This window comes from Penicillium atrosanguineum (assembly GCF_028827265.1).
Source record: "Penicillium atrosanguineum strain IBT 20685 chromosome Unknown utg000004l_segment0_segment0, whole genome shotgun sequence".
NCBI lineage: Eukaryota > Fungi > Ascomycota > Eurotiomycetes > Eurotiales > Aspergillaceae > Penicillium > Penicillium atrosanguineum.
Window position 1 is genome coordinate 93,954 of NW_026623136.1, and position 17,933 is coordinate 111,886.

The following is a 17,933-nucleotide window of genomic DNA, read 5'->3' on the forward strand; positions in this document are numbered from 1 at the left end:
TTTGCTAGGCACTTTATACATTGCCGGTCCGGTGGCCGGTCCGGTGCTGAGCCTGTTGCCAAAAAGGGTCGTCCATTGAGGCTTTCCGGCTTCTCACATCTTCAACGCCATTCCGGTCTACCGGCAGTTGCCGGTGTGGCTGGCAACCCTTGAGCTGGAGGTTGGTTATCTGAAGGTGAATCAAGTTAAACCAATCCTCTGAAAAGTGTAGAGATAAGGAAAGAATTTGTTTTCAGCAACCGCGGCGTACAACTTCAGGAATGGACGGTTAGAGTCACAAGCGCTGGTAGGGTAGTTAGGTCCGAAAACAAGGTATTCTGCAACACTTCAAAAACAAGAGCCACGCCTTAATCGATGTTAAACTCCGAGGCTAGATTAAAAGAAACCTCAAGAAACATAGATCATACCCTTCGGCGTTATCTTTTCTTTGCCTAAGGCTAGAGCCTCGTGTTCTACCCCAGACTGTTAGTGGCTTAGCCTTGACATCGGTTAGCTTATCACGAGGCCCCTGACCAGTCATGGATGAGAAAGCCCGCATTTGCCCGTCGCCTGTTGGCTTAGGGTCTTTGCAGAGGGTTCGCTGACTGCAGGCCCTGTTAGCACCTTGAGAGCTTTAAAGATGCCCGTTTCTGGCTGGTGCTCCACTTGAAACAGGTTCAATCTTATTTCTACTTGTGTTCGCATAAAATGGCGACGGTCGAACACACCACTTCTATGGCCGACCAGCCCCCGCTCTCCGAGAAAGGGAGGACTGTGAGAACGCTCATCGAAGCAGATCTTCTAGACGATCGCTATGCCACGACTCAACGTGGTCTAAAGAGTCGACATGTTCAGCTTATGGCCTTGGGTGGCACGATTGGGACTGGTAAGTTGTTTCCCCAAGTATCGAGCTTTTCACCTGGAAGCTCATTATTAACGTCCAAGTCAACCAGGTCTGTTTGTGTCATCAGGCCAGTCGCTCGCCACCGGTGGCCCTGCCTCATTGCTTATTGGATACATCTTTATCTCCGCAATGGTGTATGGTCTCGTCACTGCGATCGCAGAGATCGGTGCCTACCTTCCTGTCCATGGAGGCACGATGAGCTATCACGGCTTCCGATATGTATCGCGAAGCTTGGGATTTTCAATGGGATACTTGTACTGGTACTCGCTTGGAATCCTGGTTCCATACGAGATCACAGCAGCTGGACTGGTCATTGGATACTGGGACCCCCACGGGACCATTAACATCGCGGTTTGGATTTCGATCATGATGGTTGTGATTATCGCCTTGAACTTCCTGCCCGTGAAATTCTATGGCGAATCCGAGTTTTGGTTCTCTGGCGTCAAGATCATCACCTTGATCGGACTGCTGATGGTGTCCTTCATTCTTTTCTGGGGCGGCGGACCAAATCGAGAATTGCTGGGCTTCCATTACTGGAAGCATCCCGGTTCCTTCAATCAGTATCTGGTGAAAGGAGACACAGGACGATTCGTTGGTCTGCTGAAATGCACAGTATCTAGCGCGATTGCTTTCATTTTCGCACCGGAGCTGATCATCATCAGTGGTGGAGAGATGGAGTCGCCACGTCGCAATGTGCCTCGTGCAGCCCGGCGATACATTTATCGTCTTGTTTTCTTCTATATCTTCGGAGTTCTGGCTATTGGTGTCATCTGCCCGTCCAACGCTGGTCGGCTGACAACCGGCGACGGGACTGTCAACTCGTCTCCATTCGTGGTGGGCATCCAAAACGCCGGAATTCCAGTTCTGGATCACATTGTCAACGCGGCAGTATTAACTTCAGCCTGGTCAGCCGGAAACTCGTTCCTATACATGTCATCACGCTCCTTGTATTCACTGGCCGTGTCGGGCAATGCACCCAGCGTCTTCAAGGCCTGCAACCGATGGGGCGTGCCATACTATGCCGTGGCCGCATCGGCCTGCTTCTCAGCACTTGCCTATTTGTCGGTGGGCAACTCGAGCTCAATCGTTTTCAACTGGTTCGTCAACTTCACCAACACTTCGGGTTTCATCTCCTGGATTTGCTGTTGCGTCGTTTTCTTCCGATTCCGCAAAGCAGTAGACGCACAAGGTATTGAAATGCCATATCGCTCCAGAATCCAGCCATACGGGGCGTACTTTGGCATGGCCGGTTCCACCTTGATGTTGCTGATCAACGGGTTTACTGTCTTTTTCCCTTCCGAGTGGTCTGTGAGCAATTTCTTCACTGCGTATATCGGCATTCCCGCCTTTTTGGTGCTGTACTTTGGCCACCGAGCTCTGTACTGGAGCGATCCATGGGCATGGCGTCCGGAAGAAGTCGATATGCAGACCGGACTGCAGGAGATTATCGAGGCGGAATTGCCAGAGAGGCCGCGTGGGCCGTGGTGGAAGATATGGTAGATAGTTTATGTATCCGAGCTGCCTTTCCGATTATTGTGACCGGTGATGGAGATGAGATGACATCCCAGTCTCATGTCAAGGCGCAGGTGAATAATTAATCTCACGTTGTTCGGCCTAGATCGGCAGTTAGTCTCGTTAATCTTCGTATATCTCATCCGCTCGGCATCTGATCGTATCTTATCGAAGATCTCCGCACTCGCCCGCAGGCGATAGTAGAAAACCGGGGCATCGGGGGCATCTCTGGGGCAATTTGCCTCCTTATAACTTCTTCTTTCCTCCGGTGGACGCCGTCAACCGATTTCTCTTTCGACACATTCCATCGACAAAGACGCACGGTCTTCTTCGGTGCCGAATACACTTAAAAAGCTTATGCCCGGCCCGAGCTGTTTTGGCCGATCCGGAAATTATTCACAACCCGGCCATGGCCGTGCTTCCCCCGACCGTCCGACCGCTGGAGCCCCCGGCGGGCTCCAAGATTGACTTTGGTGCTCAGATCGATGGCATCGATCTGGAGACTTTGACCAGTTCGTGTTCCAAAATTGTTCCTCAGAAGACCTTTGGCTAAGATCTGGTAGACGAGCAGTTTGCCACCGTCCGTGACGCGCTTTATCACCATCACGTCATCGTGTTCAAAAACCAGCATAAGCTCTCCCCCAAAGCGCAATACGAGCTCACCAAGCGCTTTGATCCCGCGTCGGAGAGCTATGGCCATGGCAAGGCCATCGACGCTAAGCGAAGCATCCTCCACCCCGATCTGAAAACCGTTCCCCACCAGCCACAAGTGCAAGTGATCGGGAATGGCTTCGTTCCTTCATATGAAGGGTTGGAGAATATCCAGCTGAAGCATCCCCACCACCGAACATTCCACAAAGACCACATTCCCGATGACAAAGATTACGACTTCACGCGATTCTACCGCTGGCACATTGATGCGGCCCTCTATGATCTATACCCGCCCCAGGTGACAACGCTTTTGGCTGTCAATGTACCAAAGGGCCGCCGCCAGACACTATTATATGATGATGGAACTGACGAGACCATGGAGGTCCCGCTCGGCACGACCGCTTTCGTGAGCGGCCAGCAAATGTACGAGGGTCTATCTCCAGAGGACCAAGAGTTCGTGCGAACGAGCAAGATTGAATATGCTCCTCACCCGTGAGTCACTCTTTCAGGCTAAAAACCGTAGGAAATGCGCTGACCAGTCTTGATTAGCTATATCTGGATGAGCTCTGCCCAGTCAAGGTCCACTGGCCTCGGTCTGCATTCAGAAGGACTCGAGTTGCCCGAGTCAGAACTGCCTCCCATTGACAAGGAGAAGATCATGATTTACCCCATGCTTTGGAAGAACCCAGTCACCGGTAAACTGGCGATGCAGGTGCACCCGTCTGCCATCCGCCGGATTCACCGCGCCGATGGCACCGTGATTGATGACCTTCAGCGCGTGCGTGAAATCATCTACAAGTTGCAGAGACCGGCCATCAGCCCTCAGTATGTCTATCCTCATGACTGGGAGAATGGTGATCTGGTTCTATTCAACAACAGAGGTGTTTTGCATTCTGTCGTGGGCGCCTTCAAGCCGGATGAGGTGCGCCTCTTCCGTCAGTGCAACTTGGCTGCCTCAGAGCCTCCCGTGGGACCATAAGACTTGCCACCAGGCTTATTGAACCAAGATCACTTAGCGATGGGACATGACACATAGGATATGGTGCTTTTGATTTTATTTCTTAAGAGTCATATACCCACGATAGAACACTCGTTTAGAAACGTATCCTATTTTTGTTTAACTTTCACAACGTGGAGAAGGGTGTATCACTGTGTAATCCACTACGCGGCAATTTTGGAACCAGAAGTAGCATTTTACAACCAGGGATGAAGTCAATATGATTGAAATAGATATTAAAATAGACTTTGAACTATTATACACATTAAATAGGTATGTTATGTACTTCGCAACCTAAGAGAGAAAAGTACAAGCGCGCTGGAATGACTTATCGAACTATGTAAAATCCATTCACCGCAACTTGCCTCTCTCTCCACTCGTCTGTCGCTGACCGAACCCCAAGCCGGTGCAAGGGCACCTGCTCAACCCATTTAAGACCACGGGCTCTCGCAGTGGCGTATCCTTCCCGAGTTTTATCAGCCCAGCTGGTATTTTGCCGTTGAATTTCGGCAGCGCTTGGCACTTCTGGCGCCCATGCCGGATGGGCTAATGTGTTCTGCACCACAGATACATCGTAAACATCGGCCAGAAGGGCGGCCTCCGCTGCTGCAGCCTGTGCGTCCGCAAGCTCTTGACTGCTGCTTCCAGTCGGAGGTGGAATGTCATCTCGAAGGAATCCCATGAGTCGAATATCAAGTTGGGTCGTCTGGATAGGAACCTCATCCAAGAGACGAAGAGTCACAGTTCGCCTTGCAATTTGTGCCATATCGACCCTTGAGACCTGCAGGGGATCCAAAGTGCGGATTGAGAAGACAATAGGACACCACGGCCCAGGAGCAGCATCTTTAGTGAGGTTTGTACAGAAACGTGCCCAGCCAAAGAAGTAGCCACGCAGCTGCTCGGGAACCCAGTCCGGAACCTTCGTTAGAGCCATTTTTGGAGTTTCGTTGAGACTGTTGGGAGACGGCGTGTGTGCAAGCTCCCCACGAGCTTTGAAGATCATTGGAAAAGGCAGTTGTGGCCCCTCATGAACAGGCGACACTTCAGTACCCGTGAATGGCGGAGGTTCTTGACCAATCGCAGATCTCTGACTAGAACCGACAGATGGATTCAAAACCCCGCCCACTCTATCCTGGACTCCGCTAGCAGAGTAGACTTTCTGCACCGCGGTTTGCGTCACCCACGAGGGGCGATAGGGATTCACCTTGGCCGTGACTACCGCCGCCGCAGGGGTAGCTACTGTCCGAGCAGCCGTCTGCGCATAGAGGCTGACTACCATTGCCCCAACCTCCAATGGCAGTGTACTCAAGCTGGCTCCTCGGAGGGAATGTGGATTGGCCGACGTCGAAAGAACTCGAAAGACCGGGCTGTAGCAAAGAACCTTCTTTTTTAGTCCCTGACAGAGGACCAGTTGGAAATAGCCATCACCCGCCTCGGCAGGAATTCGCACAACGGTCGTTTCTCGCAATTTATGTGTATCTCGAGGACGCGCAGGTGCCTTTTTGCGGAACTTTTTGATATCGCGCTGCCAGGCGCGTTCATCGTCTGGCTTCACTTGGTCCGCCCGGATCGGCATGCCCGGTGTGACATCAAGCCAGCTATTGTTAAGACGAAGCAGCGCTTTGGTACGCATTCCGGTGTTTCCGGACCATCCTTTGCTCTGTAACCATATTGTACGGTCAAATGGCAAAGGGGCATCGGAGAATATTGATACAGCCACCGATGTAGTGTTACCACGATAGAACACTAAGCCATGAGAATGCCGTAAGATTGTAAAGTGCTTATTAGACTCGGTTGGATGATTAATGAGACCACCGAGAAAGTGACGCGCTTCGCCATATGCTTTCTGGACCGATGACGGAGGTGGTGGAGGTGGTGTCGTTGATGTTGACGTCGTGGCACCCGCCGTTCGGGGCCTGTGAAGGGAATCGGGTTGAGGTAATTGGGGTGATTGGGGTGCTGGTCCATAAAGTTCAGTATAAGATGGGGGCCGCAATAATGACGGTGGTACTAGAGCAGGGGAGCTTGTGGCGTGAGACAACTGGTGATCTGCATTTGCAGTTCCACGCAGATTCGGGTTTGACACGGGCTTCCGCCTGATACGGAATTGATCCGACGGTCCAGGCCGCAGATTTGCAGACTCCATTGTCTACGCATGACTCACTGCGAAGGAATAAAGACGCGTCGACGTCGATCGATGCCGTGATCAGTCATCTGGACACCTGAGGCATCATTTCAAGTTAACAGAACATCGGGTTTTTTTTTGGAAAGGGCATGAAAGTCAAGATCATTCAAAGTTACAAGCGAAGCAGAATTACGTCGTGACATTGTTATTGCGAAGCTTGTTGGGCCGTCGGATTCCGTTCCTTCGAGTACGAAAACTCGATAGAATGTAACCACAATATCTATCTTTCCATTTGAGATCAATGACGCTCAAACTAGGAGGATAATGAAAGCTATGTCGCCGGCTTTTTCGCCGTGGCATATGTGCTGTTGAGAATAATTAGCGTTGCTCAGCTGGCGGCTAGTGGGAACATACAGATATGAGTAGATGTGCATCTTGTTTGATTTGAGTTCCGAGCGTAAGTGCGCCAATAGTACCTGAACTTCGGCAAGTTTCCATTCACCAAAGCGAGTGAATAAGGCAAGAGAGTAGCTCTCGATGGCGTCTTCGGCCATTTGTGCCTGAAAGCAGCGCCCGATCTCTTCCAGCTTTCTATCTTTTGCCCATGGTCCGATCGGAATCTTGTTATCGGATAAGTGGATATCTTGAAATGATGAATCCTCTAACAACCCTTGAATCTCTGGCATGATATCCCAGGTGCGTCCTTGAATCTTAGTTATTCGATTAAACTCATCCTAGTGCAGATCAGCATATACGTGCGACTCGCGGTTTGCTGCTCAGAGGTAGTGTCAAACTTACTACCCATGTCCGAAGGTAACAGTCATCGGGATAAGTTCCATCGTCACAGTGCACCTGAGGGCGACATTCTGATATCTCGAGACGACCACCAGGCTTGAGGCGACTGATTGATTGTTAGACCCTCTCCTGGAAACAAAGAACATGACCTAATGGGATCGTGAGACGCCCATACTTGTAACATTGTTGTAAAAATGATGACCAGTTTTCAATGCTGCCAGCGAGTCCCCGCACATGAATGAAGTCGACGGAATTAGATGGAAAGCGCATTTCTTGGTTCACGTCGTCAATAATGAAGCGCAAATTTGGAGGGACCCTGTTTGTATCAGCAAAATTTTGTCATTTCCCAAAGAAATTCTCACCAGATGGGCTGTATAGGCGAAAGGTCCACCCCGACTACCTCAGCGGCCGGAATTTGGTCGGCGACTACAGCTTTATCAGTGAACATGCCGACATAACAGAACAAATTGGCACCTGGGGAAGTAGCAGACTTTCCATTGCCCAAATGCCGGTGCCTGTTCCAATATCAAGTATCATTTGAGGGTTCTCGAGTCTGGTTGCGCAAATTTCGCCATCGAAAAACAACCGAAATATATGATGCATGACCTGCAATCTGTCTGCACAATTTGTTTGTATGGCAATCGTAGGTCTCGTAAAAGGGAAAATCAATTAAAAGAATTGACTTACCTTGCTCTCGCTGGTCATTTGGAAGAACCTGGACTGGTTAGAGATTTAGAGAGAACGAGAAGACTGCGCTTTGAACATACATAGCTCCATGGCCGATAACCGTGATAAGTACGACCGTTCTCGTAAACATTCGCGTACACAGACTCAGACAAGGACGTCAGGTCACTGCGTATGCTATCGTGATCACTGGAAGACTGAGGAAGAAAATGATTCAGTAATTAGGCACGACTGCGGTTCTTCATTGACCCTTACGCCGGGCTCGGCGTCCACCTCAATTCCATTTGAGCCCAGATGTGGGAAGAAATCCATCATAGTGATGGCAGAATAATGCTAGTATATGACAAGAGATGGACGTGAGCAAAATGACAAAGGCTGGGTGTGGGAAGTGAATAAGATGAAAAGGCCCGAGACTGGGGGCGACGCAGTCCGGGCAGTGATGAGAGCGACAGCGCATTATAGAAACAGTACGACCCCGAACCAAGCTACTGGGACCAGACACAAGTGAGAGCATATTTTTGGAAGTTAAATATCTACCCTAGCAAAACCCACTGTGTTCAACCATTGTGTCGGGAATTACCCAAGACAGATGCTCTCCAGAGGAATCATAGCAACTAACGAGTCTTGGAGCTAGATCAGTGAACAAATAATGGATTGGCCCGTATAATTCTAGATTTGTAAACATCATACGAGAGCTGAATCACGGTGCTTGTTTTCTGACCATCGTATATATAGCCCAAGGTTCAGACGGAGAGTCGGATCCCAGGTGTAAGCAAGGCCGGACCGACCCCTCTCAAATTCCACCTGCAACTGCACCTGCACCTGTAAGAATGCGATTGATTTGGAAATATTTTTGTGGAAATAGGCGGTCTGCGTTCTGAGTTGCAGGAATTGGGGCCAGACTAAACCAGTTTTGAACCGAAGAAGCCCGCCACCGACCCAGCGCACCGGTGCAGGTGGAGATTAGGATAGCAGGGGTGCAGCTTGAAAAGTCTGTCCCACTAAAATAGTGCACAGAAGATGGAATTCGGATATCTGGCCGGTGAAGGGACGGGAAGACCACGACGTGGTCAGCACCACATCGAGAATCCACCAGACTATCGGGCTCGACAATCGGCACGAGCTCGAGTCAAAGCTTAATTATGGCTCACGGGCCACGAGACTCGAACCTGTGAGAACTTTCATGTGGGTCGTAATTATTCAATTTCGGCCACCAATGTCTGATCAGACCCCCTCCTTTACAAGCCATTCGGTAACCAATACTCAAGCGGAATCCGTGGACTCAGTGGAGCGGATGTCGACAGAATAGACCTGTCCAACCGATCCCCCGTGTCGCCACAACGATAATAAGGCAGCCTGAATCGAGACTCTTGGCTCACATTTTATTTCCCAGGACAGATGATGCCGATGTAGCCACAATCATGCCTACAGCGTCTACCACTCTACCGCCTGCATATCCTAGGGGCAATAATTGCCGAATCACTTCAAGCATGCGTCCCCATCCCCAACAATGTGGCAATGAGTATGGTCCATGATCGCAGGAATTGTACACGCCATTAAATATTTACGTACACCACTAATCACATCATAGGCTACAACTTTCGACAAGTGCCCACCACCACAGACATCAAGTCATTATTGTACAGTACGATTGTGAGGCCCATAAATCCACTCTCGCATATTCAAGAAGAACCACGATTTGGGGAATGGCAATCACGAAACGATTCTGCGCATGGCTCTTGGAGTGCTGTTCACAAAGCCTCCAGCAGCTTTGTGCAGTTCTCCATCTCGTTGTACGCCACACAGATTTCCATGAACTTCACCATCTCAGCGGCTAGTAACTTGTCAACGAATTCCATGGTTACAGAGTGGAAGGAAAACATACGTGAAATTCTTTCATCGTCGCGACCATTCATGCGGGTGAAGTTCAAAATCATCTCAACTCGCGGTCGACGCGATGACTGGTAAAGCCCAAGGCGTACCGGAATGTCGGATGTCTTCGTGCCAGATGGAAGCAGCATGGCGATGGAGACCGCATCTTCGATAGCCATTGCACCACCTTGGCCCATGTCTGTCTCAAGTCAGTCAAGTGTTTCACTATGAAGATTTGAATATGCATACGTGGCTGAAATGGATGCGCGGCATCACCCAGTAGTGCAGTATTACGTATAGCCCAGGTGGGCAAAGTCTGCATATCATACATGCTCCACGTCTTGATTGGGTTTGGGGCGCTGTCAATCATCTGTCTGACCCCAATGCTGAAATGGGAGAAGGCATCGACGACGATTCCTTTGTCCGCGCTAGTCTGCCAGCCTAGAGACACTAATATAAGCTAGAATACATGGTATCGGAATTGAGTCACTAACCTTCATCCTGATCGGCTTCTTGGTTCGGGTCAGCGGAGATGAAAGCGCAAATGTTGAAGACGTTGTTGTCGGAGCATGGATAAGCGACCAAACGACGGGTTGGGCCTTCAAACTCCATGAACACCCCTGGCTCTTGAACATAGCCCCGAGTAAGCTCATGTATCTTCAGATCAGCCGTCGGAATAGCCCAGCGATAGCATGTCTTGCCTGCTCGAAATGGAGGAGATGCCATCGGCGCAATCGTTTTGCGGAGCTGGGACTAGTGAAGTGGTCAGGTGGATCTTTAGGTGAGAAATAAGTAAAAAGAAACCGACGTTCAATCCGTCAGCTCCTAGCAGAATATCTGCTTCAAAATTACGGCCGTCACTGAGCGTGATTGATGGGCGTAGCCTGTCGATGTCGATTCGCGTAATTGTACATCCTGTGTGGAGGATGGCAGTTTCAAGGGCACGCTCCTTCAGAGCATTATGGAGGCCGACTCGGTGGACAAGGTACCACTCCTAGAAGGGGATTAGCCGACTCACATCTAAATAATGTGACCACGTACGGCCTGCCACTTGTGCCTGATGGACTCGAAATCCCTTTGAAACTTGAGGTCGCCCTCGATGTCATATCGGTTGATCTAGATGAACCGATGAGTGAGCCATATTATCTCTGTTCCAACAAATCTCACCTTATTCAGTAGAACACCCTCGAAAGTCGCCGGGTCAGCTCCCAACCATTCCAATAACGCCGTGGCGTTCGGTGGCAAGTGAATTGCAGCTCCGGCCTCCTTAAGGAAGTGAGACTTTTCTAGGATCTAAGTCACATATGCATCTCTTTATCAGCATTTTCATTACTCGCCCACATATGGTCTTGTTGCACTGCAATACTCACGACTACTCGATGGCCCTGTTTCCCGAGAGCAATAGCTACAGACAGTCCGGCAATGCCCGCACCCACGACAAGAACTTCTAAAGGCTGGTGGGTCATGATTTGCTTGACATGGAATGCTTTTGAGGTTGTTTTCAAATTCGCTGAGTTTCTGGTTTAATTATTTCCGTTCTTTGGCCTTATAAACTTGCTTTCCCGAACGACATATTTGTATGTATGATGAGACATTGCAGCTCGGACATTAAGAAGGGTCAAACCCCGAGCACCTCCGACCCCTTGTTAATCTCTCATTTGGGTGAAATATCACCCGATCGTACGGATTTAAGACCCGCTCCATCACTTTATGCCTGCAGGAATGGGTTTTTGTATACGCAATGTGACTAACAGCATCTGAGATCGGAGTGCGAGATCGGCTTCTATTGTTCAAGATTATAATCCTAAGAAACCTGAAACCTGAGTCTCACTTCGGATGTAATATACTAAGTCACATGTTAAATTCGTGAGCTTCATAATTGATTACTCCGTAGGGTTGTACTCAATAATACATTTTTCAAGTTTGATTTTACTGAGGTGACTGGTTTGGGGTCGCTCTTTCTTGGTGTGAAATGTTCTATTTGCAATGGAAAAGCCAGTTGTACACAGACTGAGATTACACCAGACTGGTCGGACAAACTTTTGGGTTGCGACGTCTCAGTCAGAGATCCGAAAACATTGTGTTTCCCGGAGCAATATATAAGTAGTCTAATCAAGCGTCGGCTGATACTTTGCTGTGCCATGAGATGAGGAGAGATATTCACGAGCGGGTGAATTCACAGCCCATGAAAATAGTACCTTCGATAGGTGTGTCATAATAAGGTTCTATTTCCACAAATCCATGCCGACGATAAAGTCGTTGGGCTACAGTCATATCGGGTAGAGTGTCCAAGCGGATACCCCGGTAGCTAAAAGCTTTGGCTTGTGCAACAATAGCTTCGACCAGTTTGTCACCGAGCTTGAGGCCTCGTGCATCTTCCAGCACATATAAGCGTTTCATTTCACACCAATTGTCGGGACTACGCCTTAACGCGACGCATCCGACGGCAGGGAAGATGCGGACCGTCGGGTTGGAAGTTGGCCCCGAGTGTAATGCAAGGTTGTGATCGGCATGGCCAACCCCCCTCGTGCGATCAGGATAACTCCTCCTTGAGACTCTGAATATTTGCCGGGCAAAAAGTCAAGTTCGTCTTGAAAAGATTGGAAAGTGAGGTCGATTCTCAATGACGACGAGTAGCCCGAAAATAAAGCATGAACCGCCTCTAAATCACGAGGGAATACCGCCGACTCAATAAGAACCGCCATTATGAAAGAATGAATGGATTTGAATTGGTATGAAAGAATTTAAAGATTTAAAGATATGGATATCGGTGGCGATGACTCAGAACCTATAGGAACCTTGATGTCCCACCCCACACGGTCGGATCTCGTCCCGATGTCGGTGAACTTCAAGTTGACCGACTGAAATGCTTAGATATCGGATATCATCGATGCTTGACGGTTCACAGATTTCTTCTAACCCATGCTTCCACCATTGTAGCCAGGATTCCTCGCCGGTGATTCCATAGCTTCGAAAGATCCCAAGTCACACCCCGACCCTGGCCAGATACTGCCTGGTAGTTGAAAAGTCGGTTGACTGAATTCCTTCCCAGATTAGCCTAGACTCAGAAACAGCAAGGTGGCTCTTCTTTTTCAGTTTCTGCATTCGTTGGGATGGTGCCCGTGGCACGATTTCCCAACCCCACGCATTCCAGGCACCATTGATCGAATGATGATCGCGCGATCAGTTCACGGTCATTCTTTGCTCGCAGAAGAAAGACTGTGTTGAAGCCTCCGTCTGCAAATTTAGAACTTTCAGGACAGTAGAAACGCGACGAGATGCTGCTGCGGGCGATGCAGGTGCAGTAAGACCGTCAAGGCTCCGCCAGGAAAACTCTAGGGATAAGGCGTCCAAAGACCACTACGTGGCGCAGATACTATCGTAAGCTATATCCAATGGTATTAGCTTCACATCCTGCCGGATGATGCGTTTTTCCAGCCACTGAAGGTACGGTTGTGCAAGGCCGTGATTCGTGCCCGCTACTACCTAGCACGATGGGCTGTCCATCCCTCTCTGTTCGCCACTCTGCTCACTTATAAACTCGCCGCAGAATTCGGAGTTTTCAGAACTCCCATTTGATCGTATCACCAAGATGGAACAGCTGACCAAATTTCTGTCGGAAAACACCCATATTCATTATGCTACTCCGCAGTCACCGGACTACACGGAGCTTCGCCCAGGATTCATTCTTAACGTTCGTGAAGTCCCTGCGATGATCGTCCGACCTCGTTCTGCCGAGGATATTGCGGGACTCATATCAGTATTGACTGCGAATGACCTGCCTTTCAGTATTCGCGGGGGTGGCCATGACATGTACGGACGATCACAAATCCACGAGGGAATTACAATTGATATGCGCGAGATCTCCCACGTTGAAGTTGAAGTTGAGAGTCTGACCGCACGAGTAGGCGGTGGTGTAATCTCCATGAGTCTCCTCAAAGCTCTAGAAGTGCATGGAGTGACCACACCCCACAGTGTGACACCAACCGTGGGCTATACTGGATGGGCGATCCATGGCGGATACGGTCTTCTGAGTGCTACATGTGGGATGGGTGTTGACCAGATACTGGGAGCTAAAGTGATCGATGCAAGGGGATCTATTCGTGACGCTGACGAGACCATGCTCACTGCAATTCGAGGCGGTGGAGGGGCATTTGGCGTCATTTACGAACTCAAGATCAAAGTCTATGCTTTGAATCAGGTAGGTGATATCTGATATTTATCATTTTGTCGATTCTAACAAGTACAAAGGTACTAGCCGGAGCCATAATCTATAATCCGGGCGACCTGGGTGAAAGAATCCATCATTTCAATATGAAGTATTGGGAGCTCAAAGAAGAAGGCATTCCATCACGTCTCACTGTGTACCAATCGGTTATGAACGGTCCAGTCGGAAAGTCTCTTGTGGTTCTTTTTATGTGGGCCTCGGCCGACACTGAAGAAGGCCAGAAATGGTTATCAAGAATTTCTTCGTGGGGTCCCGTGGCAGTGAACACTGTAACCGTGCAGAGCCTGGCTGATTTTAATGCGATCACGGACTCCATGGTCCCCAAGCATACTTATGGCACGATGTACTCCTTGTGTCTGCATCAGCTTACCCCTGAGGTCCTGGATGTGATCGCCGAGCACGCACCGCTGCAGCCCAATAACCCTGAAGTCATCTTCACTGCTCACGAAGTTCGTGCCGAGGCTCTGAAGCCATCTTTGACAAATGTATTCATCAATCGAATCCCGCACTTTACTATCGAGGTGATCCCGATGGCTGCGTCGGCGGAGAAGCTTGAGGAGAACCTCGTATGGGCTCAGAAATTCATTGCGGCCTTGAAAAGTACCGATCCCAGAAACTTCGTGCAGTCAAATTACCCTCCATTAACGAGCACGAATGATCTTGATTTGAAAATGTATTACGGAAGCTACTATAATGATTTAAAAAAAATCAAGCAGCAGTATGATCCTGATAATGTGTTCAAGCATACTGTGATCCGGCTTTGATGGCATGAGAGGCAAGGGACGGATAGAACATGATAACTCAGAATAGTAATAGCTCAACTATGATATTAAGAAATTCAGGTATAATCCAGATCTAATATACGCACGACCTGATAAGTCATCGCAAATAGACAAATAGCTCCAATAGCCTCGGTCTCAGAAACGCCAATCCATCAACTCCGAAAAGCAATTATCATGGCTATATACAAGTAGCTGACAGCCTGCTGTCTAAAGGCCGCAAGTTTATTCATAAGTGACGGAGAACTGGGTATCACTCTCGATGTTGACCTCGGCAAGCAACTTTCCACCCTGCTGAATGTCGAGAATCTCAGCGTTGTTGACACCATAAGCGCCACCGTCAGTCTCAGCCTGAGCACCAGTGAAAGTCACAGTGCCAAATTTGGCAAATGGAACCTGGGAGCTGCCAGCATTGAAGTCCTCAACGATCCATTCGGCGTTCTGTCCAGCCAGAGTGGCATCGGAAGAAGGCGCCGTAAGAGTCTTCGTCACAGTCTTGCCGGAAGACATATTCTCAATGATGGCAACACCTTTGCTAGGCGAAGAAGATTTGACGGTGGCAACAATAACATCGCCAGCAGACAAGTCAATGTCGAAGTTCTCGGCGCTATTGGGGTACCACTCGTACCAGGCATCATAGGTCTTCTCGCCGTTCTGGACGTAGCTGTCGATGCCGGTCTGCAGGATGGCCTTGGTATAGGTGTCACCGTCAATACCAACCCAGACGGAGGCAGCTTGCATGTCACCCGAGTTGTCGGTGGCCGTGGGATCGGGCACTGTGAAGGTGGCCGAAACAGCAGAGTAGGTGGCACTGGCAGGGGGCGACTCGCGCACGACACCGGCCCAGTTGTTGCTGTACTGAACATTGGCATCGGAGCCCTCTTTGAGAAGGATGCCATTCTCCTTGTCGGAGTTGTCGATTCTGCCAGCGGGCTGAGACGAGCGCTGCAAGACACCACGCTGCTCCAGGCGCTCAGCAAGACCAGGGCGAGGAGCTGCAAGGGCAATACCAGCCAACATGGCCGTAGCGAGGGACGCAGTGGTAAACTTCATGTTGGCAGTGGATGAGCGAGACAAGACTCCGGAAAAGAATATAATAGGAGCGATCGAAAAAGTGGCGAGGCGAGAGGTAAATTCAGAGCACCGGGCTGGTAAATCAATCTTATATCCTTGTCTTTCAAAGGTCGCATGCGACAATGAAGCCGCATGGGGAAGTGGATCTCGTGGTGGTGTATCCTGACTCCATCCCAAGAGCTCACCGGCCATTGTCCGGCCCCGCGCAGCGGGGAGGCGGAGACGGAGCAGGGCAGCCAAGCGATCACAGCGAGGAATCCAGACCAGACTGATGCGCTACATTGGTGCTCGCATAGTGTTGATCACGCCCGTTTCAAGACTGACCACCAGCGTGGCCTGTAGGCCGGGATTTGGCACACTTCCGCGATCATCAGACGACTGGGTTGAGACAGCGAACAAGGTGATGAGTGGCTTGCGCATCTGGGTGACGGCTGCATTCTCCAGGGACTGTAACATTTGGCTGCGGAGCCGCGACGGATAGGTTGAAGATCGGCAAGTCCCGCTGTCTGCAGGCCACGGGATCCACCAATGATCGGGGGAACCTCAGGATATAGCAGAACAAAGATAATTGTTCTATATACCCCATATCGAGCCCCACGAGAAGTGGGTTAGGGTAGTGTTGATCCTAAAAATAGTTGCCGTGAACCTCAAAATACACAACAAACAAGGGGATTCTAATGCACGACAGTCAGACTCATGGTGCTCACGCACAGCGATGATATCATAGATAGAAGGCATCTAGAATCAAACTCGGCCACGGAATGTGTTTGCGGCGGACTCGTGGACAAAAACAGGTTAAGGGGGGGGGGTCGGGCAGAACGTTCACGCCAATCAAGGGGTTGAGAGATGAGTTCAACATTCCCAAGATGACCAACACCTAGCATGGTTGGACAGTCTCCGAAAGAGGAATGAGGAATGCCGAAAACAGTAAAATGCGTTGAGCATTTCTTGGCTCGAAATTTGACCTCTCCGTCGCTCAACCCGTCCTGGGTTCGATTTCGCTACGGGTGCAGCAACAAAGGCGCGATGCGGCAAGCCAATGCCGATCAAAAGGAGTAATAGGATCTCCAAATGGTCGAGATATTATCTGCATTCCCCGTGGCACCTTCTGCTGTAGGTTTCAGGGTATCGCAGCGATAATCATAAGGTCCGAAGATTTCTGACCTGAGGTTATCGTCATGAGACTGCGATGCAATGCTGTAAAATCAAACACACTCCATCATAAGAGCTAGATTTGAGTCAACTGTTCTTGGTGATATTGGCACGGGAGGGTGTCACTTCCAACGCAGGACTGATCATCATGGACGGTGTTTCAGTATGATGTCCTGTCTCGAATCAGGTCATCTGGATCCAGATCAATGCTCGCCAAGGATTTTGGGACGCGTAGGGTCTACACCAAATGATCTTCAATCTTCAATTTTGACAGTGGAAAAAAAACAAAAATGAATAAGAATATTGGAGTGTATGGAAAGATGTGGTGTAACAGGCATTGGGGTATTGAGGCTGCAATGAACAAAGAAAATTATCACATAGGAAGACGGCGCATCTCCTCGACAGACCAGTGTTGGCGCATGTTATCAGCCTTCAGAGTCTCGACCTCCTGGTCCAAATGCTGCCAGAGCACTTTTCCAAACCCATCCATCAGGCGCTTGATCTCTTCGCGGCGCATATCTTCCTCGCCAGAACGACATTTCTCAAGATAAGCCTCGAGTTTCTCCAGGCCGGCATGAATTTGCTTGTGCTGGGTCAGCAGCTCGAGCTCTTTGCGGAACTCAGGCATCTTCTTCGCAAGCACGGGGAAAATGTGCTGCTCTTCGATGGAGTGATGGAAGTCGAGCTGGGAGCAAAACTGGAGGCCCATCATGATCATTTGACGGGCGGAGAGACCACTAGGCCGTTTCCCGGTGCTCGTACAAGCATCATAGAGCTGATTCCATGTCATACGGAAGTGATTGTGCTGAGTCGGAGTTAGTGACTAGTTATGAGCGGGGCGTGAGAATTAAAACACTGACAAAAGCGTCCATTTGTTCCGACAGCCGGTTGTAGGCCCGGAATTCAGTGGGAGACAGAGGGGGCAAGGACCCGCCCGAGCCCTCACATGGAGCAGTTTTCTTGTTACCCATCACGCTGAAAGATCTTGAAGATGAGTAGAGACGAGCAGCAAAAGGAGCCCGGGATAGTGGGGGCACAATTAGTCGCAAGCGCATGGGACGGCAGTTGAGCGAGAACCACTGCCGAGTCAGCGTGAGAGTAGTTCAAGTTCAAGATCCAAGATCAAGCTCAAGCGACTTGAAAGAATTACATTTCCGAAGAGATCTGGAATTGATGAGAAA

At 49.8% G+C, this 17,933-nt stretch overlaps 8 protein-coding genes across 8 annotated transcripts; 3 read left to right on the forward strand and 5 right to left on the reverse strand.

Moving 5' to 3' along the window:
- Positions 1–687: 687 nt before the first annotated feature.
- On the forward strand, positions 688–2,383 carry N7443_005335 (proline permease PrnB; the record flags this gene model as incomplete). The annotated part of the gene is made up of 2 exons (XM_056885391.1): positions 688–865; positions 933–2,383. The coding sequence occupies 2 exons, from the start codon at positions 688–690 to the stop codon at positions 2,381–2,383; spliced, it is 1,629 nt and encodes a 542-aa protein (XP_056740839.1).
- Positions 2,384–2,804: 421 nt separating this feature from the next.
- On the forward strand, positions 2,805–4,025 carry N7443_005336 (TauD/TfdA dioxygenase family protein; the record flags this gene model as incomplete). Its single annotated transcript, XM_056885392.1, has 3 exons — positions 2,805–2,907; positions 2,959–3,538; positions 3,596–4,025. The coding sequence occupies 3 exons, from the start codon at positions 2,805–2,807 to the stop codon at positions 4,023–4,025; spliced, it is 1,113 nt and encodes a 370-aa protein (XP_056740840.1).
- Positions 4,026–4,371: 346 nt separating this feature from the next.
- N7443_005337 (LipA and NB-ARC domain protein) lies at positions 4,372–6,189 on the reverse strand (the record flags this gene model as incomplete). Its single annotated transcript, XM_056885393.1, has 1 exon — positions 4,372–6,189. One exon carries the CDS (start codon positions 6,187–6,189, stop codon positions 4,372–4,374), a length of 1,818 nt encoding a protein of 605 aa, XP_056740841.1.
- A 287-nt stretch (positions 6,190–6,476) lies between these two features.
- On the reverse strand, positions 6,477–7,962 carry N7443_005338 (class I SAM-dependent methyltransferase; the record flags this gene model as incomplete). The annotated part of the gene is given in 8 exon segments (XM_056885394.1): positions 6,477–6,902; positions 6,967–7,059; positions 7,087–7,279; positions 7,326–7,437; positions 7,455–7,580; positions 7,651–7,678; positions 7,731–7,844; positions 7,903–7,962. 8 exon segments carry the CDS (start codon positions 7,960–7,962, stop codon positions 6,477–6,479), a joined length of 1,152 nt encoding a protein of 383 aa, XP_056740842.1.
- Positions 7,963–9,398: 1,436 nt separating this feature from the next.
- On the reverse strand, positions 9,399–10,985 carry N7443_005339 (Alpha/Beta hydrolase protein; the record flags this gene model as incomplete). Its single annotated transcript, XM_056885395.1, has 8 exons — positions 9,399–9,481; positions 9,533–9,718; positions 9,769–9,960; positions 10,014–10,272; positions 10,328–10,513; positions 10,561–10,635; positions 10,687–10,812; positions 10,890–10,985. The coding sequence occupies 8 exons, from the start codon at positions 10,983–10,985 to the stop codon at positions 9,399–9,401; spliced, it is 1,203 nt and encodes a 400-aa protein (XP_056740843.1).
- A 2,126-nt stretch (positions 10,986–13,111) lies between these two features.
- On the forward strand, positions 13,112–14,511 carry N7443_005340 (FAD-binding oxidoreductase; the record flags this gene model as incomplete). Its single annotated transcript, XM_056885396.1, has 2 exons — positions 13,112–13,720; positions 13,771–14,511. 2 exons carry the CDS (start codon positions 13,112–13,114, stop codon positions 14,509–14,511), a joined length of 1,350 nt encoding a protein of 449 aa, XP_056740844.1.
- A 240-nt stretch (positions 14,512–14,751) lies between these two features.
- N7443_005341 (A4/G1 family peptidase) lies at positions 14,752–15,579 on the reverse strand (the record flags this gene model as incomplete). Its single annotated transcript, XM_056885397.1, has 1 exon — positions 14,752–15,579. The coding sequence occupies one exon, from the start codon at positions 15,577–15,579 to the stop codon at positions 14,752–14,754; it is 828 nt and encodes a 275-aa protein (XP_056740845.1).
- A 1,546-nt stretch (positions 15,580–17,125) lies between these two features.
- Positions 17,126–17,723, reverse strand: N7443_005342 (hemerythrin domain-containing protein; the record flags this gene model as incomplete). The annotated part of the gene is made up of 2 exons (XM_056885398.1): positions 17,126–17,557; positions 17,613–17,723. The coding sequence occupies 2 exons, from the start codon at positions 17,721–17,723 to the stop codon at positions 17,126–17,128; spliced, it is 543 nt and encodes a 180-aa protein (XP_056740846.1).
- Positions 17,724–17,933: the final 210 nt, after the last annotated feature.